Below are 25,445 nucleotides of genomic sequence, written 5' to 3'. Positions count from 1 at the left end.
AGATGGATTAGTGGCTTTTGATTTAATGAAAGCTATTTGATTGTTTCTGGTTCTAGAGAATAGTAATGACCCCAGGGACTTGCTTCAATGTTTAACTTGCTTTTCAAATTAGGCCCCTTACCATTTGCACTTTAGCTTATTTTACCCTGTTCTATACAGATCTAAACCTTTAATATAATATAATCATTACATACTTACAGCCAGTTGTAGGTACTGTTAACTTCATAATATAATCCATTTAAAACACATTAATCATCATGAGAATTCCTACAGGTAATAATGATGTTTGTATACCCTGTGCAATCAAATTATGATAACGTTAAAATTAGTGCTCATGGTGTGACGTAATTCCAATGCCAGATGAAGAATTTTCCCAAAAAGGTGTAATGTATAAAATTATACGATTTTTTTTTTTTTAACATAACTTTGGGTTATCCATTTCCAAATATGAAATATGACAGGAGAACAGATTAATTGTAGATGGCTAGTGGTTAATTTTTTACATACATGTAGTTGATCGGGTGTGGGTTTGGAAAGGGTATTTTTCCGACAAATATACTGAAAAAAATTTGCACAATTTGATCATTTCCCAAAGTGGTCATTTTGGCATCAAAATTTTTAAAGTTTATCAAAAACGCTATGCACTGAAATAATATTAGTTGTTTTGACAATAAATTCAACAAGTTCCAATTATGGGCCAAAAATTACAACCCCCCTCCCCACCCCCACCTTTTTTTTTTTTTTTTTTTTTACAAAAATCAAATTACCGTATTTGGCCGAATATAATATGCATTGGTGTAAAATACGCACCCCCCTTTTTGAGCCTGAAACTGGGGGGAAAAATGCAGTTCAGTTGTATTATACGCAACAAAAAATTTTACCATGCAGTGTTCTGAACTTTTGAAAATCGCAGTAATTTGCTATGAAAATTGGCTCGGAGATAAAGTGACGAAAATTTACAGAACATGGTATTTTATTCAAATTTCTTAATCTTGACTCCATATCGCAGCAATCTGGAGGAAATTATTTATTTTAACAAAGCACGAGATAATGTTCCATTAAAGTATTAACAGAGTTTATTATTAATTTTTTTTTAGCATACGGTGATATTGAAATTATACGTCGCCGTATTCTAATTATTCTTTGTGGAAATAATTTTATTTCAACAAAGCAAGAGATATCGTTGCAAGTTTAACAGTTGTCGTATTTATTTTCAGTTTAAGGTAATCATGTTGAAAATTATGTAAATTTAACAGGTCAAGCGATATTGCAACATCAAAGTATTCGTAGACTACAATTTTCCTCTTTTAAACTTGAAATTAATTAATTAAATAAATAGCTGATGTTATAAAAATAAAATCAAAATTTAACAAGCGTGTAAAGTGTAGTTATCAACACACCTCCAAAGCTGTGAAAAATGATATACAAAAATGGGATATATGTCTTCATACATCGAGGTAATCTTCATGAATATCTTATTTTCTACAAAGCATGAGTAAATGATAACACTTAAGTTTCAACATACTTCATATTTCCTTTTTTAACTCTCAATCATTTAAACACGAGGCCGATATAATATAAAGTAAAATTACATTTAACAATTAAGCGTTTAACTGTTTAATTTGTCGTAATCAACACACGCTTATACATACGAAAGATCATAAGCCAACCCCCCGATTTTTAACAAGGAAAAAAATCAAAGCCATTAATAAGGGCAGTAAATAATCAGTGCTCTAACTGTAAAAACAATGCTTTGGAGTCGGTAAACAATTTAATTGCCTGGAGGGGTGTTGAGAGGTAATATTATCAAGTGACAAGCGCACGTGTTCACAACATTGGCTTCCATTCATTTGGACGTATAGAGGGGTGTTTATGTTGAAATGAATGTTCACTAAGTTATTTAAAACCTAAAATAAAATTTTATTTTATTATATTTCATTAAAAAATGACTTATTACTTTTTTGACTGAGTGTCTGACTGATTACGTACATGTGTACTATGACTACGGAAGCACGTGGCAAAGGAATGTGTGAACATCTATAAATAACATCGTTAATGGCGGCCTACACGGAGACGATGAACATGCAGCTCAAATTAATTTTAACTTGCTTTTTAATTAAATTTAACTATCAAAAGGTTATAAATATAACATTTTTAACAAGCCTACATTCCAACAATAACTTTCCGAAGTTTTAAATACGACGATAAACAGCAAGAAATTGCATAAGTCTCTAGGTAATACTACGGTATGTGCGTATGATAGCCGTGTTTCACCTGAAAGAAAAACCTATCAAAATCCCATTGTGGTGTAAAATATGCACCCCTTTCTCACAGAAAATTATTTTAGGAAAAAAGTGCGTATTATATTCAGCCAAATACGGTAAACTATGTAATGTCAGACTGGTAATGAATTCTGTGTATGGCCACATGTTCACCTGAGCATTTTATGCTTGATTTAAATTATAGAATTATAGGGATTCTTCCCTGGTTACCCATTAATAAAGGAGAGTGCATTTCGAGACAAACACCTTAGTACATTATTACTGTCTTATGACAGCATCTAGTTAATAGATAAATTCATAAAAATGTGTGTAATTCATTTTTAGCTCACCTGAGCTGAAGGCTCAAGTGAGCTTTTCTGATCAGACTGTCCGGCGTCCGTCTGTCATCTGTAAAGTTTTCACATTTTCTACTTCTCAAGAACCACTGGGCCAATTTCAACCAAACATGCCACAAAGCATCCTTGGGTGAAGGGAATTAAAGTGTGTTCACAGGAAGTGCCGCGCCCTCTTTCAAGGGGAGATAGTTAAGAATTCATGAAAATTTGGTGGCATCTTTTAAAAAATCTTCTTCTCAAGAACAACTTGGCAAGAAAAGATGAAACTTATGTGAAAGCTTTATTACATACTCTAGATTCAAATTTGTTCATATCATAACCCCTGGGGGTAGGGTGGGGCCACAAGAGGGGGTCAAAGTTTTACATAGGAATATATAAGAAATATCTTTAAAAATCTTCTTCTCAAGAACAGCGAAGCCATGTTTAGTCATATTATTACAGAAGTATCCTCAGGTAGTTTAGATTCAAGTTTGTTCCAGCCATGACCCCTGGGGGTGGGGCAGGGGGTCAAAGTTTTCCATAGGAATATATAGGAAATATCTTTAAAAATCTTCTTTTTAAGAACAGCTAAGCTTTTATTAGAAAGGGGGCTCTATTGATTATATAGTGAAAATGCATGATTTCTTTCAAAATATTTTTTCTACTACTGGTTTAAAGCAAAGAAACAAGTGTATAGTTATGATGAGCAAGGGTGTTTTTCCAGAATTGTGAGTTCATGGCCAATGGGTCGGATGTTCTGGTGTAAAGATTATTTAGAGTCAAACCCGTATTAAGCAGTCACCTGCGGGAATCATTAAATATGACCTTTATAGAGAGGTGACCTTTGAAAAGAGGTTCATCTTCTTTCAAGAAAATTTCTTTCCCAATTTATGTAAGTTCTGTGTTTTAAAATTTTACATCATAGAATATTATAGAAAGATGTGTTTTGGACATCAATGGTCTCAGTTAGATTTTTTTAAAAATTTAAATAGTCTTAAGATTAAGTTCAAGCTAAATTTGATAACTCCAACAAAAAATATATTGAGTCTAATAGGACATCGCATTATCCTCCCTCCAAACAACAACAAATTTTCTTTTATTATCAGATAACATTATCATGTTGTGCCATGAATAAAATATAATGTATTTTTTATCTAAACTGCCTCTAAAAAACAAGTTTAGTTAGTCCTGATAATTGTTTGTTTAATAATACATATAAATCTTAGCGTAATTTAAACAGACAAGTCATAATATTCTCAGTTTATCAAAGCAGTGCATAAAACAAATTGATATCCAATTCACAGGTGTTGTGAGCAATGAAGTGTGACTAATCCTAACGGTCGTCTTACCATGCTTACCTAGTTGAAAATCATGAGATAATCAGGACACATTGAGTATACAAAACAGTTAACTAGTTTTTCTACAAATAATACGTTTCCTATGTGTTAAAAACGGCCTGCCATGCGTTTTCACAATTACACCTATCAGAGTTGGGCATGCCAAACATGAACTAGTAATTATGAAACACCTAATTATTGAATCCATTAATAGATAAATAAGGATGCCTTGTTTTATAATATCAATCAGAATTTTTTAAACCAGATTCCAATTCAATAAGATTAAGATTCTCGTAAGTCCGTTTTCCTGATAACCTTTTCGGTAAGAAGCAGCCTTGTTTAGTTTTGTTGAAAAAAAAAAACAAATAAAATATTCAATATTTCAAATAGTTTTAATAAGGCCAATTATTTGTTTCATGATCTCGCTACAAAAGACCAATTATTTACATAGTGACAAAAATTGGGAGTCACCTGACTTTAGATCTGGTCACGTGATGGGACAATATGGCCGCTATATACAAAGTAAAACGGTGATTTTACATGAAATTTGATGACCGCTGACCACGTTACGCAGGTGACCGCTTAATAGAGTTACATTATACAGGAAAATTTATTGGGAGGAAATAAAATGACCGCATAGGACAGGTGACCGCTGGATAAAGGTGACCGCTATGACAAATTTGACTGTATTTAATAATATAGTGAAAATGCATTTCTTTGAAAATCTTTTTCTATGCTTCTGGGCATATTCGAGGCAAACAGAGTAAAAGTTTTAATATGCAAATGTATTTTTACCAGAATTTTGTACACCTGGACCAATTAGTTAAGTGTTCTAGTCCTGACCAGGGCTCTATTAACTTGTATTCTGCTGAGAAAAGTTATTCCCCTTTGCCATTCACCTTTGGTAATTAATCACTGTAAATAATGTATTTGAAAGGTTAATAGAATAAGAGAATTATGCAAGAATATATATTGTATAATACAAAAAAGTACTTTCATAGTTTTAATGATCAGGTAGACTTGGAAATAATAGATGAATAAAAATGAGACAAAAATAACTTAGCTTTTTAAATGTTCTTCAAATGCCAAGAGAGGCCAATGTGAGAAGTGATAATACGGGGTTAAAAAATTGACATTTTGTTAATTAAGTCTACTTGGTAATAGTGATAAATGGGGGACAGATAGATACAAGACCAATTATTTTGTTGATGCTACATGTGTAACCGTACTATTTTTCTTGCTTTTGGGCAACAAAGCTTCATTTACCAGTTTATGGATCCTCTAAATTGTTCTGTTGTACTCAGGTGACTGTTAAGGCCCTTGGGCCTCTTGTTTTAATCATGATCTCCGGGGGTAGGACAATGAAAGTTTTACATTTGAATACGTAGGAAAAATCTTTAAAAAATTCTTTTCTCAAAAAACGGCAAAACCATGATTGGTTGTATTTACATGGAAGCATCCTCAGATAGTATAGGTTCAAGTTTGTTCAAATCATGACTCTGGGGAAAGAGTGGGGCCACAATGGATGATCAAAGACTTACACATGAATAGATATGAAAAATTTTTAACAATCTTCTTCTCAAGAATAGCCAAGCCATGATTTGTCTTATTTATATGCAAGCATCTTTGGATAATGTTAATTCAAATTTGTTCATATCTTGACCCCCCTGGGGTAGGGAGGAGGCACAACAGATGATCAAAGTTTTTTTAGTTAGGAATTTATAGGAAAGATCATTTAAGGGAAAGAAGGACACATGGTCACATGACTTTGTATGACTACGTCATAGTCTCCGTTTATATAAGTGCAAAACTGTAAGCCATCAGTTCTTGTATACATTTTTGACAATTTGTTTTATTTACATCTTGTATAAAAAAATAAAAAGTTTAAACATTCTTGTAAATGTTAACAAATGATGAAATAGATTGATCCACCCCTCTGTTACTTTAAATTGCGTGTCCAACTAGTTGGTGACGTCATACACGATCTGTTAACTAGTACAGCAAGATCATACTTGGTGAATACAGGGGTGGTATTATTATGTAAAAATAGGTCATACTCAGTATATGATGAAACATTTTGAGAAACGGGGAACACAAAAATTATTTTTGCGTGGCTGATGATGGAAATCTTATGTATATATAGGTATATCTTATTTAGCTTACGCTTGAAGTCATAGTTGGTTTTTCCCATACTGGAGAAATGTAAACATGACACATTTTTGTCATGCTTATGGCTTCTTTAACGATGTCCTGTGCAATATTGAGGTCAGTTTTACCACTCAAAATTTTTACAGTTAATCAAAAATATGAAGGACTTGCATTTCAACATAAATTTAAAAATATTGAATGATAGAATTTTTTGCAAATTAAGTTTTTTGTTGTTTGAGTTGTCTGAAAAAGTACGTAATTTTCCCTATCCAGATGCAGTGTGATAGAAGAAACTTGCTTTTTTTGAATTATAAACCCTATTCATTCTCTGAAATATTTTAAAAGATACATGTCCACATACATATTTTTTATCTATGCTTAAAAATTCCCATTATGGACAGAGTAATGGGCCTGGAAACATGGACAACTAAAACTCCACTAAGATACTGTAGGGCATAGTATTTGTCAATCAATATCTCTAAAATAAGGTAAGAAACCTAATGATATAACTGCTTTAAGATATGTGGGACATACTTAATTAGAAATATACAAAATATGAAAAAAATTGAATGACAAGTATTTTTTCAGCTCAAGGTCCTTCTTCCCCTTAAAAATCTTCTAAAAAACAACAAAACCATGATAAGTTAATCTAAGTAACCGTACTAATATGTACGAAGTATTGCCCATTAGAAACACCCTTAAGGTTGGGGTGTAGTAAATCTAAAGAAGATTGAGACACCCACTTCTTATCCATCTATGGGAACCTAGGGGAGAAACATGGTGCACTTAGTAGTACCTTACCCAGTCTCAGTCTCTTAATAAGAGAAAATTAAAGTACTGTGTGATATACCCTCAGACAAAGGTGTCTTAAAATAATCATTTCAATCATTAACTCAGACAGAATTAAAGGAAAACTTAATATATATCCCTTGTTACAGTTAGAACCTGATCATACACATTACATAGGATATATCTTAAAATCTTCTCAAGAACAAGTAAGCCATTATTAGTCATACATGTATTTATACAGAATCAACCTTAGGTATTGTAGAATCAAGTTTTTTCATATTATGACCCCAAGGGGTTGGGGGAGGGCATGTACAACAGAGGGTCAAAGGCTTGCACAAGATTATATAGGAATCATCTTGAAAAAATCTTCTGCTCAAGACCAGCAAAGCCATGAATAGTCATATTAATATAGAAGCATCCTCAGCTAGTGTAGATTCAAATTTGTTCAAATTTAGGGTGGGGCCACAATGAGAGAATGTCAGAATTTTACATAGGAAAACATAGGGAAAAAATCTTTAAAATTCTTCTGTTTAAGAACAGCAAAGCCATGATTAGTAATACTGATATGGAATCATCCTGAGGTAGTGTAAATTAAAGTTTGCCCCCCCCCCCCCCTATGGCCGTTCAATACCGAATTCATTTCTTCTTCCTAGCCAATGTGCTTGGGTGAGTGATGTGGCCCCTGGGTCTCTTGTTTTAATCCTGGACATTAGGAAGTAAAACTGTTGGTATGATTGTGATAAGCATTGAGCTTTCTACCAAAATTGTGAAATTGATGGCCCCTGAGACATGGCTTCTTAAGCTGGGTGGGGCTCTATTGATCATGTAGGGAAAATATTAAATTCTTATGATTGAGCAAGGATACCTCTTTAACAATTTTGAAATTCATAGTCCTTAGATCAGGGGTTCTGTTGTTAAAGTGAGGCTCTAATTGTTATACAATCGTGAAAATGCATTATTTTTTCCAAAATCCTCTTCTCTTGGATATTAAAACAAGCAAAATAAGTGCATGATTATGATGAACAAGGTTGCATTTTCCAAAATTGTGAATTTCATTGCCCCTGGGTAAGGGGACGGGTGTTGGGTGGGCTCATTTAATGAATCTGTATTAATTCTTTTAAAAAATCTTTTCTAGATTTTATTATGGAATTCCTGAGTGCAAGCATGATATATGGTTTTATAAGATAGAATGCTTAATTATTACATTATAAATTCAAAGCACAAAACCATTTCTTAAGAAATCTATACAAAATAGGACCGTTTATTACGATGTCCTAAACTGTCTGGACTTGGTAGTACGATGTAAAAATTCTTTTCAAAAAATTTTTCACTCTGTGTTTATTCAGTGCTGATCGACGATAGACACTAAAGGAGACGCTAAATAAACATTGAAACACCTGTGCTCTGACAGTGTTAACTTACAGGCTGTTAGGTGATTAGTGACGCTTGACTGCTCACACCTTGACTGTTCTAGCAAGGTCAGCAGAACTGGAAACATCATGTCAAAGCCTTTGTTAAACAATTAAACTTGTCTGTTTATTTATAAATGTAGTCTCTAGTTTATCTATCTCTGTAAAGTTTGTTTTATCTTTTATACTTCGGTTAATAAATAAAATTGTTATACCTCTACTGAATTTTCCCTATATAACATTAGATCGTTAGATGTGACTAATTCCCTAGAAATCGTTATGAAGGGACTAACCCTGTGCGTTAGTCAAGTGAGCTAATCCCTGCATCAAAAGCTAATTCCCGGTTATCCGTAATCCTCTAGATTTTACTTTTACATTGGTATGATACGTGAATGGACTAATCCCTGTGTGTTCGTTCAGTGAGCTAATCCCTGCTATGAAATCACGCTATCTGAATCTTCTAAATTTTACATTTGTATCGGTATAATAAAACAGTTAAAAGTATGTCATTGAGGGAGTTAGCAAGATTCCAGTTCCCCTCGACCAGGACTATTTCCCTCGGCTTTGCCTCAAGAAATAGTCCTGGCCTTGGGGAACTGGAATCTTGCTAACTCCCTCAATGATATACATTAACTGTATATTAATTTATTAAATAAAAGGTTACATATAATCCTGTGCATGTATGTTAAACACTTACTGTGTAATTTCATTTGCAGTTAAACTACGGTAATGGACAGCTTGGGTATCAAACATAATTGGGCCAAATATGAACTTCACTTATGTTTTAACAGCCTGGATTAACCTGCAGGTGTCAGCAGAAATTCAAATCGATAATTGCTGAACTGCTAATTGAACTCTGTTCAGTAATTTAAAAAATCAAATTTATTTTGACATATAGCTTGTGTGTTGTCAAATTCCGTACATTAATTAAAATAAAAAAATGTTGTTGTTGTTTATGTAGTAACGACTATGAACTGAATATGAAGACGGCTTATTGAAATTTTTATGAACGCATTATCTAGAGAGTCAGAAACGAAAGTAAAAGTGAAAGGAAATGGCAGTAGATAAATGATCGCCGAAGTTTTTATAAAAAATATGCATATTTCTTTTAAAATGAAGGAAATAGAAGAAATATCATCATGAAGATATCTATTCAAGATAAGTTGTTAATAAATTATATATGTGTATAGCTTTTTAATTAAGAATTTGAACAGAAGAAGGGAACAAAAGGGCAAAAATACACCTCCCATAAAAATAACAAGCTTTCAAAATGATGTTTTAATTAATGGATTTTATTGGTGACCTTTATTACATTGCCCTCGGTATTACAATATTTTCCTGTGACAAAATGAACATCATAATAACGAGACCGCACTGTACAATATTTTTTGTCAACATACTCCAATATACCAGAATATCGATGTAATTGCCAAGCCCTAATAATACTGTTGTTGTATGATGTACACAATGAATGCTGCAAATGACTTATTAGCTCACCTATACCAAATACTCAAGTGAGCTTTTCTGATCAGGGGTCGAAATTAACGGGAAATACTTGCTAAAAGCGAATTAAAAACAGAAATTGCGAGTTAAAAGAGACTTGTGGTCGCCAACTTTTGAAAGTAAGAAAAAAATGGTCTTTTTCGGATTTTTTTCCCCGGTTTATTCCATGGATGTGCTATTAGCATTGCCTCACAATCGGGGCTACCATTTTTGGGGGTCGGACTAGTGATTTTAAGCACAGAGGTAGCCTCTCGGGCTAGTTAAAGTTAAAATTACCCATGTAATACAATGTACATGAAAAGCACTACAGGTATTTCTATTGTGACTTTTTTGGCTGTTAAATCCCCAAACAATGAAAAATATTCAGGTAGCATGCTCCTATAGTTCGTTAATCTCCGTAATTTTATCCATTTTGCAGTACTACCTGACTTATTTACTTCCATAAACGATCATTTTTTCCTAATCCGAATTTCCTCCGTTTCTTTGTTATGGTAAATACATGCATGTAGATTTCTCATTTAATTATTTACGATCACTTAATCAACTAGAGGAAAAGTGTTATGTGATTTTCAAAAAAATGTATTTCCAGTGTATTTGATGATTTCAGATGAAAAAAAAGACAGATTTTTTGCTTCATTTTAAATGAACTAGTGCAATGACCAAAAAAGGAAGATAATTTATTTTTAAAATCATTTTTTTTTTAAATTTTCAATCATAATTATTGATTTGTATATGATTCAATTTTTCTAGTGATAATTAAACTTAATTTTAAAAAGAATGATCTTTAATAATACCCTGACTTTTTCCATGATAAAATATATTTTTTCTTTCATTGTTAGTTGTTACTTTTTTCCCCTACGTTTGAGCTACATGTAATAACTTTTTACTTGGAGCTAGTGATTTTATTGCTGCAGCTAGTCTGTGGGCAAGTGCTTCAATCTTTTTAATTGCAAACCCCTGTATTTGTTCAGATTTCATCTTGTTTAAAACAACCTAAATTAACAAACAAATTGTAAATTAGTTTTCTATGAAACTATTCAAATAATTCCTATGTTAATTATTATGTGAAGAAAAAAATGCTAGTGAAAGTTTAATATTGCTAGTAAAAAAAATTTCCACTAGCTAAAATTTGCTAGTGGTCAAAAAAGTTAATTTCAATCCCTGCTGATAGAAATTTGTCAGTTGGCTTGTTGTCGTCTTAAGATTTTAACATTTTCATTTTCTTCTCAAGAACCACTGGGTCAATTTCAACCAGTCTTGTCACAAAGTATCCTTGGGTAAAGGTGATTCAAGTTAGTTTAAATAAAGGGCCATGCCTTCTTCCAATGGGAGATAATTACAGATTCATGAAAAATTAATGGCATCATTTAAAAATCTTCTCATCAAGAACCACTATGCTAGAAAATATGAAACTTATGTGGAGGCATCCTCAGGTAGTGTAGATTCAGATTTGTTCAAATCATGACCCCCAGGGGTAGGGTGGGGCCACAATGGTTGATCAAAGTTTTACACAGGAATAAATAGGGAAAATATTTAAAAATCTTCTTCTCAAGAACAGCAAAGCCATGATTGGAAATATATATTTGGAAGGATCCTCAGGTAGTGTAGATTCAAGTTTGTTCAAATCATGACCCCCAGGGGATGGGTTGGGCCACATTGGGGATCAAAGTTTTACAAAGGAATTCATAGTAAAAATCTTTAAACCTCTTCTTCTTAAGAACAGCAAAGCCATGATTGGTCATATTTATATGGAAGCATTCTCAGATAGTGTAGATTCAAATTTGTTCAAATCATGGCTCCCTAGCTAGGAGTACAGAGGGGCCATATCAGGAGATCATAGTTAAACAAAGGAATATAAAGGAAATATCAATAAAAATTTTCTTCTTAAGAACAGCAAAGGCATGATTAGTCATATTAATTCAGAGGCATCCTCAGGTAGTGTAGATTCAACTTTGTTCAAATCATAACCCCCTTTCTTCTTTTTCCTAGCCAAAGTCCTCAGGTTAGCAATGTGGCCCATAGACCTCTTGTTTTTATCACTTTCCATTTGGAGATGGCAGAAGTGATCTTTTATGTGTCCTCCAAAACACAAATAGGAAGTTACTTCTTTTTATCCCCTGGGATTGGAGTTGGAGGGGATATAGTAATGCACTTATGTGTGTGTTTCAGGGTTGGCAAAAAACTGGGAAATACTCATATTTCCCAGGACAGTAGGAAATACTGGTAATTACCGGGAATTACTGGTAATTCCCAGGAAATTCTGGGAAATAAGAAATAGCTGCATATTTCATTCATATTGACATGTAGTACACCTTACTGGCTAAGATATCTACCTGATATCACTGTCCCTGATTTGAAAAATTCTGGTTTCCAAGTAATTCAGTTTATATAATCATAACACATCATACTCATATACCAGTCATGAGTGTCATTTGTTTCATGCTTGAGTCAAATGTCGTCTATAAAAGTCCATGATATGAACCCAAAGATCCCAGTTGGTTTTTTTATGTAACTAATGAAGGATCTAAGAAAATTCTTAAATGTAGAGTATGGTATAAATATCAAACCTAAGAAGAAGCCTTTCAGTTCTACTCAAGGTAATTATCTCTCAAAACAGGAGCACAAAACTCTCCAGAGCAATTTGTTAAAACAACATGATTCTTTGTAACAACTACAGTGTTAATAGAAGGATTAAAACAAGTTTGTTTTTTTTTTGTTCTTGGTTTTATAATTAATAAACTTAATAATCTTTCTAAACTGAAAAGAAACTTGAATTGGAAAACAGCCAGGGAAATGTTTCAGAATGCTTATGGGTAATATGGGACCTGGAGTAGTGATACATTCTGAATATGTTAAATTGCAACTTGAGACATATTCCAAATTATTTATCTTCTGGAATTTTGTATAAGATTGAATGAATTTAAGAAATAAAAAACTTTAACTTTGTATTTCCCAGTATTTCCCAGTTTAGAGAAAATTTGTATATTTCCCGGGACGGGAAATAACAGTATTTACCACTGGTAATTCCCACCACTGGTATTTCCCAGCCAACTCTGGTGTGTTTATTTGTGTGTGTGACAGTTTGACCTTGTGTGAAATAGAAGTGAGATTATTGGCATCAGGATCGATGTCAAATGTTACCTTGATTTATAAATATGCTCTTTTGCAAGGGGATGCCCTGCTTTGCTGTGCCCTTGTTATTTTGTGATGGTCATGATGGGGAAGAATTTTACTTCTGAGTTGAAGCAATCACACAAAATTGAGAATTCCAAAAAAATATGATTGAAAACTTTATATACTTTTCATTTTTTGTAGAATTTATTTGCAAAGTCAACAAAGAAATTGGAAATAGTGTGCCATGGCCATTCTCCAACTTGTGTTCTTTTTTATACTCTATGTAGGAAAGTCTCTTCAAGGAAGAATAGGTAAACATTTGTTAAAAAGAAAGATGTAAATGTAAAATACACTGTACAAAAAAAATTAGTGATGGTAGTAAAGTACAGAATTGTCAATTGGTTATCTGCAAAATGTTCTGACATATTATGGAGAATACTAATGAAATGGATATGTCAATGTAATTTCACTTACGTAATTGTCAATGTTCTCAGTTTTTAAAAACTGAATTTTAAGGAGATTTTGTTTAAGTAAAATATATTTTAATTTTTTTGGAATAACCAATGACAGTTTTTCTAACTAATAACCATCATTTGACAGAGCAACAAGTTACAAATTGCCATCCCAAATAAAAAAAAGATTAAAAAATCAGTTTTTAAGATTGATGATAAAAAATAACATGAAGTATTACAGTATTATTTTCATAACTTACTCCCTAGAACAGTGTTTTGGTTCAGAAAACCTTGTTTTTGTATCTAGTATACAGATGCATTATTTTGAAGATTTTTGTTTTAGTGCCTTCTCCTCCAAGCATTACAGCAGGTCCTAAACCTTACCCTATGAGAAGTTGGAACCCAGAACTTGGAGATCGAGTATATGTGTACCTACCAAAAGAAAAGAATACACGTTTACAATGTGTTGCTAGTGGAAATACTCCAAAATTAAGGTAACTAAAAAATTTACTTGATCACTTTTTATCTTGCTCATTTAAGTCATAGGAGAGAGTACACACAACTTTTCCCCCCAATTATGTCAGAATTGCTGAGCGCAGCCATTACCAGTCATGTGACACATCTGCCATTACAACCGTGAAAACTGAATGCCTCAGTAGTACATGATGACCAAGGTTAAACTGAAAACCACCGATGTTACTTTTTTATGCCCCCGTAATTGAAGATTTGGGGGCATATAGTTTTTGCCCTGTCCGTTTAGAATTGCCAATCTTACCTAAAAACCTAAAGCAAGATTTTTTTGTTAATTTATTTATGATTTATTCTATTTATTACCAAAAAAAAAAAAGATATATCCATGGTTTTGCAACTGCCTCTGGTTACTGAAATATATGGCTATAAAGAGATTCCAATGCATTTTTTCCCACTTAGGAAACTTGGATTCTATGTAAAAACTGGATGTGTATACAACATACTGCTTGTGGTCGAACATTCACTCCATTTGATAAAAAAAAGATAAAAAGTAGATAAATAAATAAAAAAGCTAAAAATTTAATGTTTGAGAAAAAAAAAACAGTGTAAACAAACCTGTAGATAAGAATTATAAATTAAGGATAAAAATATTCCGGTTTATTGGTTTATTTGATTTTAAGGAATATTATACAATAATTTTTGGACTATACGTCGATGGGGTATATAGGTCGAAAGGCTCATTTTTAGCCTTAATTTTTTTTAAATCCTTAAATAGGGCAAATTTGGGACATAGGACGAGGCATTGTTTATTGATTTGCTAGAAATCCTTATGTAGATACTACGTATCAGAACATGCAAACTTCTTATAAACTGATATTGTCGTAGTTATGTGTTAAACACTTTGTGTTTTATATATAAAATGTTTTTTTTGTTGAAACTTTCTTGAATTGTGCTACGTACAACTTGGTTTTCTCCAACTTGCCTGTTCAATGCCGTTGTAGTTTGACGCTGTTGTTAAACAATATCCATAAATATGGTAGTATACAATAGCTATTAATTAGGGAAATACTCCAGACCAAACAATAATTATTTCCATTTTAGAACATCGTGGACACATTCTTAATGTATTTCATTTAGATATTATTTACAATATTCATGGATTCAGCAACATCTATGACCGCCATTTTTGTATTTTCTTGTCTAGGGATTTGCTAAAGCATGCAAACAGTGGCGGATCCAGAAGTCCATGTGGGGGGGGGGGGGGGTTTTGAGGCCCGTAGGGCCAAAGGGGGAAGGCATGGGAGGGGGTGTCCCCGTCCCATAGGTGGGGTTCGTATTTTCAAAATTTTCTTTAAAAATGGCTCCAAATGGTGCATTTTCCAGCATTTAAGATTGAATTAGTTAGTTTATGGCCACTTTTTTTCTAGTTGTTTTTCAAGACCGACCTACCCAAATTTTCAAGAAATTGAACAAAAAATTAAAATTTTGGGATTATTTTCAACTTCCATGTTAACTTGAAAAATGAGACTTTTCTAAAGAAAAAATTAAATGTAAAATCTGATAAAATTAGAAATATCCCCATTTGCTATTTATCCAATTCCTCACTAAGAAAATTCGAATTCTGTGTAGAAACCCTAATTACTCTTTTCAACTACTTGACTATACTGTTCATATAATTTGCAATATAAACAAATAATGATATTTCATATTGAAGAATTAATATAAATTATTTTGGGAAATAATTGGAATTATTGCTTATTCATTGGGGGGGGGGGGGGGGTAATTATAATTTCTAACATAAATGCACTCTTTAATTCTACTTTTTTTTTTTTACCCACTTACCTGCCCAATGTTTGAAAAAAAGTCTTGAAAAACAATCAATGAAAAAGTGGCCAATTCTTGTTTTGACAGGACCTCTAATTTATACGTATCAGTTTTACCACAATTCATTATACAAAGTTGTAACCGTTAGTTGGGTTTTATTCAACGTCATTAAACTGTAATTTAAAAAAAAAATGCAGATCTTTTGCTTTTTAAAATTGCATTGTAACTTCCATCTACAAAAGGAATACTTTCAACGTGCTTTTTGGTACAGGTCACAACGTAAACAACTAGTATACGTCCCTGATGTATTAATTTAATTTTTTTTCTATTAAATAATAATCATAGTTTATTCATGTAGTTCAATAAAGTAACATTCAATTTATCGAAGAAAGAAGAAAATTCTCGAAACAATATTACTTTAGCGATACCAAAACAATTAAACCATAATAACTATGCAGTTTTGGTAGTTAGTGTATGACGTTGTGTCATCACTAACTGCACGGAACTATCATGATCACTGTACAGTACTGTTGATTACCTGTATGGATATTGTGTGCGCTCAAGCGGAAAGGGATTTCGCATGGTGGCTGTATATTTCACCTCTTTGTGTAAAACAATGGGCTTGGGTAGAGTCGCATTTATGCAATATATTGTTAAAATGACACTTGTAAAAAAATTTTTTTTTGATCGGGCGGGGGTTTTTTCCCAACCCCCCCAACCCCCCCTGAATCCGCGGCCACTGGCAAATGACTATTACATGCACTAGTAAGCAAATTGAAATTAATCATATTTTCATGCTATAATTTTGCATGTGATATTGTTATAAAAATAAATTTAATAGAGAGTACATTCGCTATTTAACAGTCATCATGAAATTCACAGCTTTAGTGGTATGCCATGATGTGTAGCACTGAATACCCCTATTTCAGCAAGTGGATATGTTAATCATGCCCCACAGGAGGTTAAACCAACACAGCTGGTGTCAACACCTTTTTGTACACAGTGTATATCCCTTTATTGGTCAGACAATTATAATTCCTACAGAAGCCATCGTTGAATATTTCAGTATACCCTTTGGGTATGAGGAAGTTTCACTTCTATCACTTCAAAAAAAAATATTACAATTTTGTAAAGGTTTCTAAGTCAACCTATTTTAGATTAGCCATAGATGAATTTATAACTTCCAAAAATGTATGCATTTAATAGTAAATTCAAGATAAGCATGTTTTATTAGTTATTAATCTAAAAAAAAATTATGACTAGTGGTATATTTGGTAAATAAATTAAGAAAATTACTGGCAACAATTTATTTTGTGAACGCATTTTACATTTAAAAAAATCACAAAACAATGAAAAAAAATGTTTAGGTAGACTATTTCATTAATTGTTATATACACATAAATGTTAAAAAAGATGACGATTATTTTCCCAATTGCTATTTTGAAAACTATCCATATTTCAAATGTCTATATGCAATATGGTTGCTATTTTATTTTTAGTGAACAGTTGCGACTTCCAACTTCACAAGATGGACACAGAAAGCATGTTGTTAAATATACTTTGATGAGACATATTTACAAGATGATTAAATGAGTTTTGATTTGTACATTGACACATATGTAATGGAACTTAATTTGTAAGACGTCATTGAAATATGTCTTTGATTCTTTATTGTTTATTATTTTTTCTCAGTAAAATAATCAAAAAAGTTTCGAAAGTGCCACAAACTTGCTTTAAAATTGACATTAATTTTATGGTTTTGGAGCATTTTTCGTAATCTTGAGCCTTACAAAGGTTGGTTCCTTAAACAGGTTGACCCCAACGGTTCTGAGAAAAAAAGTATTGACCATTCATCCAAAAATTACGGTAGTTTCAACTTTCTAAAGATTAAATCATCAATGTTAGAGTTTTAAACTTGAGCTTGATTTTTTGCATTGATAAACTTTTGTATCGGCAGTTATGGGCATGGCACATAAAATATAGTTTATTATAATAAACTTAATTATGCAGTTAAATAATAAAATCATTTCCCGTCTTTAAAAAATACTCACAAACAAATAACTAGATGCTGTCATAAGACAGCAATACCCGCACTAATGTGTTTGCCTCTAAATGCAGGCACATAGCATTGGGGGGGGGGGAGGAAGAGGGGGCCTGCCCCCCCCCCCCAACTTTTTTCGAAACATAACTTTTTACTATTGAAAATGTTCATGAAAGGGTGGTTGCCCCCCCCCCCCAACTTTTAGTCAAATAAGGGTAATGTAGTAGTGTATATATAAAATTGGGTACTGAAAGAAGTTGGAACCCACCCCCACCCCACCCCACTAAATAGGACTTTTGAGTTTTGGAAAAAAAAGTTTTATGGCTTGTCAAGTTTTTTCAGGTAAGTTGATATTTTTTTCTCTGGCTCCCCCCCCCCCCCCTGTAATTTAAACAATATTTTATTCACAGATGTAAGAGTGAATAGGATTGGGCAGCAGGCTCAGCCTATTTTAGCCCCCCCCCCCTTTCAAAAACGTTGCTACGTCCCTGAAATGTGCTCTGACTGCTCTCCTTCAAATTCTGGTAACCAGGGAAGAAGCACACATTTAAATCAAGCATAAAATGCTCAGGTGAACATGCAGCCCAAATGGGCCTCTTATGTAAATCAGGTGCAGATCCAGGAATTTTTTCCAGGGGGATCCAACCAAGAAATTTCTTGACAAGCAAAAAAAAAAAAAAAAAAAAAACACTTAAACTCCTCTCCCAAATGTGAAAACCTATTTCATGGTGGTGGTGGGGAAGAGGGGGGTTTGGCCAATCACTTTTTAAGCTTCATATGTATAACTTTTCATACCAACTTAACAGGGGTCCGTGTTTTCTGGGGGGGGGGGTGTGTGTCCAAGGTCACTTTTAGTTGCTTTCGTATATAGGTTCCGGACCCCCCTCCCCCCTCTAGATCCGCACATGTAAATATTTCATTACCAGTCTGATATTACCTAATAATGTAAATTCTGATAAAGAGAGAATTTTTGAAAGATTTGTGTAAAAAAAGGGGGTGGTTAATTTTCTACCCATAATTGGAACTTGTTGAATTTATTGTCAAAACAACAAATATTATTTTAGTGCATAGTTTTTTTGATGAACTTAAAAAAAAATAGATGCCAACTTGTGCAGATTTTTATCAGTATTTGGGTAGGACTCGGAGAACCCCTTTCCAAATCTTGACCCAATCAACTTTGTCAAAAATCAACCCTACCCACGATTCATCCGTTTTCCTGTCATATTTAGAATAGATAGCACAAACTTATGAAAAAAAATGTATGTAATTATAATATAAATTTACAAATGTAGGCTACACCTTTTTGGAAAATTTCTAGACTCGTGCATGGAATTACGCCACACTGCGAGCACTACTTTTACCGTTATCATTATTGTTTTGCACATGGTGTATGTACATCATTATAACCACTAGGATTATTAATATTTAGTGTGTGTTTTAAATGGATTTATTATTCTATCAAGTTAACAGTGCCTATAACAGGCGGTAAGTACATTATGAATATATTATTTAAACGTTTAGTATAGAATGGGGTTTATTTGTTGTTTAACGTTCTTCTCGAGAATTTTTCATTCATATGGAGACGCCACCACTTGCTGGTGGAGGGCTGCAAATTTTAACCTATGGTCGACACTTAGGGCCATTGAGCAGTGAAGGATCTTTTTTTGTGCCAACAACTACTGCAACACGGGACCTCGGTTTATACAGTCTCATCCGAAGAACTGGTCTCCACGTCCCGCAGTGGATTCGATCCTGCGACTTAAGGTTCAACTCCTTACTCCACGACTCTAGAACAGACGTTCTAACCACTGCACCACATGGGTGACTAGAACGGGGTAAAATAATCGGAAATGAAAATGGTTAGAGCCTATACTAGGTGGAAAAGGGTCAAAGATCATTGGAATGCCACAATTATACAAATTATACAATGAGGCAAGTCCCTGGGGTTATTCCACTCGATCTTTGGAACCAGAAACAATAAAATAGCTTTCATCAGAGTAAAAGCCCCTAAGTCATCTTTGTATTATAACACACTAAATAGGATATATGGGGTCATGACCCCCCAGAGATCATTCCCAACCCCTAAAACTTCAAATGATCATATACATTGTATCTTGAAAATGGTTGAAAACTCTCCCCTTAACCATATATAATATTGTCCCTCGAGTCAATATGCATTAAATGGTATAAAGGTTATGACCCCTTGAAGTCATCCTCATCCTGAAACTGGAAATGATCACAATATGACCTGTGTCAAAAGTGTGTTAGTGATAATCTGCTTGACATTTTATTCAGGACCCCCTAGGGTCAGTCCACCCTCCTAGAATTAGAAAATGAAAATCATTCAGAGACCCGCCATTATACTTTGTGTACATGTACATTTTTGTATTATTCACAATTTATTTTATACCAAAACAAGTTATAAATAATTTGTATTAATAAACGAGCCTGGGGCTGGGAAGGGGGAAAAGGGGAAGGAGTTATGTCTACATGGTCTTAAATGCTGAAAACTCCTAAAATTTGTGAATATTAACCCGGTCGTTTCCCACTTGTCATAATTATTTACTGATCTTCCCACAACATACATGTGTCTTTATTCAATCAATAGATCACAGACTTTTTTTGGTCATATGCCTAGCTCTCCTTTGAATCAGGAATGGTGATATAAATATTTTAAGAATGATTAAGAATTAAAACAGGTCTTGCACAATCTTTTAAAATTGATTAAGCTCTGTAGTTGAATTAGCTATACTGGTATAGCTTGGTTTTGCTATTCAAAACACTTTGATTTAGCTATTTAATCATACTTTTTTTTAATGTACATTTTTATCACTATAGATAAAAGTTGCACTATGTTGACATGGGTATAAATTTTAAATTTTCAGCTTTGAGTTTTCTGAAAACAATGCATGAAGGAAAATTGTTTTTCAAAAATTGTCTCCTGAGAATTTGCTATCACAGATATATATATTTTGCATGGGGCTACATACCTGGAGTAATATCTCTCTCTCTCTCTCTCTAACATCTACTTGAGTCAAAATTAAAGTGGAATTATAAGACAATTTTTTTTAATTGATGACTTTTTAGGATTTTACACTAATTCATATTGCAGCAAGAATGTTATCCCTCCCAGATAAAAATGAGTTTACTCACTGTCTTGTCTTTGATCTATATCTATATTTACAAAAGGACACAGCCAGAAGCCTTTTAACGTAATTTGTTGCAAATTTCACTTGGAACTCCTATTAATTTGCTCAAGATCAGTATTTTCAGTAGGCAGAAATGAACTTGATCAATTATGCTTGAAAAGTACTCACTGTGAACAATCACCTGACTTGTTGAAGACAGGTAAACATACCCCTCAGGGTATAATTATCATACAAAGGCCTGTACAAAATTGAAGTCATAATTAAATCATCATCTTAGTTAAAATAAGAAGAAACACACTAGAGGTGTGATGAAATATTTAGAAACACAAAGAGTTTTATTTCTCATGCAAAATATTCTTTCTTGTGTAAAAGAATTGTTCAAATGAAGGGCCAAACCTTCTTTTAAGGGGAGATAAGAATGAGTGAAAATTTAAATGTTATTTCAAAAATCTTCTGATGAAGAACCACTGGGCCAGAAAAGTTTAAAATTATGTGAAACTTCATTACTGAGTGTAGATTCAACTTTGTCCAAATCATGACCTTCAGGGGTAGGGTGCAGCCACAATAGGGGATCAAAGTTTTGTAAACATGGGAATGTACAGTAAAACACGCTTATAACAAAGTGCCTGGGATGGACGATTTTGCTTTGTTATAAGTGTAATTGCTTATATCCATTAAGTTTACAATATATTTTAAAGTCACGGGGAATGAAAATCTCTTTGCTGTAAGTATCAATTCATTATAGGCTTGTTTCGCTATAAGCATGCTTTACTGTAATAGAAAAAAAATTCCTTCTCAAGAATCACTAGGCAAGAAAAGTTGAATCTTATGTGAAAGTTTCAATACATAATGTAGAAACAAATTTGTTCTTTCAAAACTACTCCTCCTACAGGTTTGATGCAACAAGTAGACTATACTAGTCTACATATTGTTTTTGTCAGTTTTCTTCTTCAATCAAATTTTGTCCAAGCCTTAACTTAACAACCCTTTGACATTAAAACTTCAAACTTGAAACATGGAGAGATGGTATGGAATTGGGGTTGAGGCCACCAAACTTTTTTTACCTTGATCTTTCAATAAGGTCAAGGTCAATCTTTACATAAAAATATAGTCCAGGCTATAACCTGAGAACCCTTTGACATTAGGATTTCAAATATGTAACATAAAAAAGACATTTACAAAAGATGCACTGCACTAAAATTTTGACCTTAACTCCTTTCTTCATTCAAGGTCAAATTGAGAAAAACACCTCCAAACCATAACTTAAGAACCTTTTGACATTAAAACTTCAATCTTGGAACATGGAGAGGTGGTATGGAGAAAGGGTGCATGCAAACAAATTTTTTTACCTTGTTTTTATGCCCAGCCATGAATATGGCCGGTGCATATAGTGATTGCCATGTCCATCTTCCGTCCTTCCATCCTTCTGTCCTTCTGTCTTTCCGTCACGCTTTGCGTTTAGCTCTGTTCAAAGCTCAATTTCAAAGAAACTATCGAAGATATTTTTATCAAACTTCATATGCTGATAGATATTGATGAAAGCTATGTAACTGCATCAACATTTTTTGACCTTGACCTTTCCTTTGACCTTGACCTCACTTTTCTTAAATTAGTGTTTAGCTCAGTTTTAAAGATACCATTCAAAATAGTGTACTTAAACTTCTTGCATTGATAGATATTGATGAAAGCTATGTAACTGCATCAACATTTTTTGACCTTGACCTTTCCTTTGACCTTGACCTCACTTTTCTTAAATTAGTGTTTAACTCAGTTTTAACGTAGGTCGCGGGTTTGCTGACGTCATTAAAACTGAGTACGCAATTTATATGATTTGGGCGACTTTCTTGTGCACATTTGATTATGACATCACAATGAGTAAGACATTTTTTTAACTCTTCAATACAACAAACTGAAGTTATCACAGATTGAAAACTTTTTTTAAATGATTTTTTTAATGTTCGAAAATCGAAAGCGTTAGAAAGCGTTTATTTATCATCACATTGAGGCCACAACAGTATCACGAAAAGATGCGAGCAACTGAACAAGTGTCAACTGCATGATTATTTTTTTTTTCCTTTGACGTATTTTAATAAAAAGTTTGTTTCACTGAAAAACCGTCATTATATAAACAACCGCAGTTACAACTGTTATATCAAAAGTTGAAACTTTATTTTTAAAGAGGAAATTAAAAAACAAAACAAAACATGTATATCTATATCACAATTGAAAAACTGCTCAAGTATGAAGCATAAAACATAAAAACGACACAGATCTTCTATAATAACAGCTTACAATGCTGTTAGCTTCAGATTATATTTAATTTGCTTTCCCGGTCAAGCAAATTGCCCTATAAATTGAAAAGTCGCTAAAAAAAATCTGGGTAGTAAATTGTAGCCTGTGATAAGGCAAGATAGAATTAATTTTTAGATTTTCATCTCCATTTACCTCTCTCAAAGTGTTTCGTCCGATGGCTTTTTAAAAATTCTTTTCAGAAGTATTTAAATATAAAATCAAGGTAAAAGTTTGGGAGGTATCCCCCATTTGTATGCGAAAAACTGAATAAAGAATAAATAAAAAAAAAAAAACCCGGCGAGGAATGCAGTATAAATGCACCGTATAAATACAGATATGTATAGAGAATTAAGGCAGTGATGTTTAACTAGATTTAGATACATCTATTATCATAGAAAGATTTGAACAAAGTAAAAGTATTGCGACGAAGAAATTAAAGCTCCAAAATAACAGAGTCTCGGAGCTAGAGGTACTTGTGTGTTATTTCGCCTGATTAAAAAAGATTGCTGGCAGACTTATTAAAAATTCGCGCTAAAGAAAACAGGGATATTAATTCGGTAGGAATCTGAGGAGGGGCGTGCCCCCATAATTTTTTCAATGTATATAAAATACTTTAGAAAATCGAGCTAATTTACAGTGTTGTCCCCCTCGATAATATTGCCAGTACATGAAAATAATATGCATATTAGAAAACAGAGGTAATTTGCGGTTGTGCCTCCTCAAGAATGTCTGCTTCAGGCCCGTAGAACGCGGGGGGGGGGGGGGTCCCACCTTTTTTCTGAGTATAGTATTTTGCTACAGTATTTTTTCCTATAGATGCATGCTGGTTGCCCCCCCCCCCCCCACTTTTTGTTGCTGTTATGTCGAGCCTGGCAAATCCAGGCTTAGGACAGCTTATAAGTTTTTTTTAGGTTGCCCCCCCCCCCCCCCCCCCTATTGAAACCATTGCTACGTGCCTAAACTTGTCTGTATCTGTTAGGTTGTCCCCCCCCCCCCCCCCAACTAAAAATTACATCCCATGTTCCTGTGTATCTTGGTGTTTTTTTTTAAAAAAAAAAACGCTCATCAAAGAATAAATTCTTTAAAGTATTATAACGCCATGTTTTACAAATACTTTAACAATATCGAACGGTGTCAAGAATGAAAAATCGGACGCTCAAAAAATGCCAATTTTTGGTGAAAATTTGTGATCTTTTCATATAAAACACGAGTAGTTCTTGTTTCTTATTTTTTATTTACCAACAGAATTTGATTTATTTGGAAAAACGCTACATGACGACATGTGGTGATACCTCAGCGACATCCTGTTAAAAGAGCAGTTGCACATGTTGTATGCAGCGTGTGTACTCGTATTAGCATTACCAATGTGAAAATTCCGTATACGGGTCATTTGAAATAACTTGATATACGTATCACAGTCATCGGAAGCAAATTACATCTAGAAAACAAGTGTGTTGAGGGTCCAAAATTCGTTGATCGGTATTGAATTAAGAAAAAGTTTATTTGTTAGCACTTCAGCTGTACCTCGCGAAGATTATTTATTTAGGATTTATATCAAGCAAAATGAAACAAAAATTAGTCTTCGATGTAGGAGAATATTGGACATATAACATGTATCATTTCAACTCGACAGAGAATAGATATGTATTTGTTGAAAAAAGATTATTTACTATACTCATCCCCTACCACATTTGCTCCTGAATAATAGTTGTACCTAGCCACTCACCATTTCTCTTCCCTAATATTTTGGCGATTACTCATATTCTTACTTGTCAGAAAATTTTGAACTTTTTTTTTTCTAATTTTTATTCTCTAATTAATATTCGTTCCCCCATTCTTGTAAGAAAAAAGTCTCTGAATCGCGCTAGGAGTACTGCTCCTTCAAGCCACCCCCCCCCCCCCCCCCCCAGCTAGCCTTCTCTGTCTCTCTCTCTCTTAGTTACAGCTTAAACAAGGTATTTCAGACAAAATACATTGTTACATAACTCATACATCTGTGCTTATTTTAAATACAAACTTTACATTAAATATATATAAACATAAACTTCTTCTTTTTGTTTTTCTGCACTTTATACCGGACCGTATCCACGACGTCAAGCGTGACGTTGCGATAGTTTATAGCGTCATTCTTAAAAATGCTATATTTTGTGATGTAAAAGCAATTATTCGCATTTAAATTACGAGAAAACTAACTCGAAGACATATTAATTTTTTTACATAGATTTATCTGAAATCATCTCTGTGTGAAATGACCAAAAGAGAAACAATTTCGTCTGCACCATTTAAAAGTTACTGAGATTTTTTGAAAAGAAATCTTTCC

General features: G+C 33.3%; 1 protein-coding gene across 2 annotated transcripts in view; it reads left to right on the top strand.

The window, feature by feature from the left end:
- LOC133195808 (neuroglian-like) overlaps positions 1–25,445 on the top strand; it is a 594,903-nt gene that overhangs the window by 48,955 nt on the left and 520,503 nt on the right. For both annotated transcript variants that reach the window (XM_061331757.1, XM_061331758.1), the window contains exons 3-4: positions 13,098–13,207; positions 13,692–13,842. In XM_061331757.1, the coding sequence (XP_061187741.1) occupies positions 13,141–13,207; positions 13,692–13,842 (218 nt within the window). In that variant the 5' untranslated portion in view covers positions 13,098–13,140. The remainder of the gene's footprint in view (positions 1–13,097; positions 13,208–13,691; positions 13,843–25,445) is intronic.

The sequence above is a fragment of the Saccostrea echinata genome, unplaced genomic scaffold (assembly GCF_033153115.1).
Source record: "Saccostrea echinata isolate AGI-Se365-2 ecotype Australia unplaced genomic scaffold, CSIRO_AGI_Sech_v1 ptg000029l, whole genome shotgun sequence".
In the NCBI taxonomy this organism is placed as follows: domain Eukaryota; kingdom Metazoa; phylum Mollusca; class Bivalvia; order Ostreida; family Ostreidae; genus Saccostrea; species Saccostrea echinata.
Note: the sequence above shows the minus strand (reverse complement) of the source record. Positions and strands in the feature narration are given on the sequence as shown.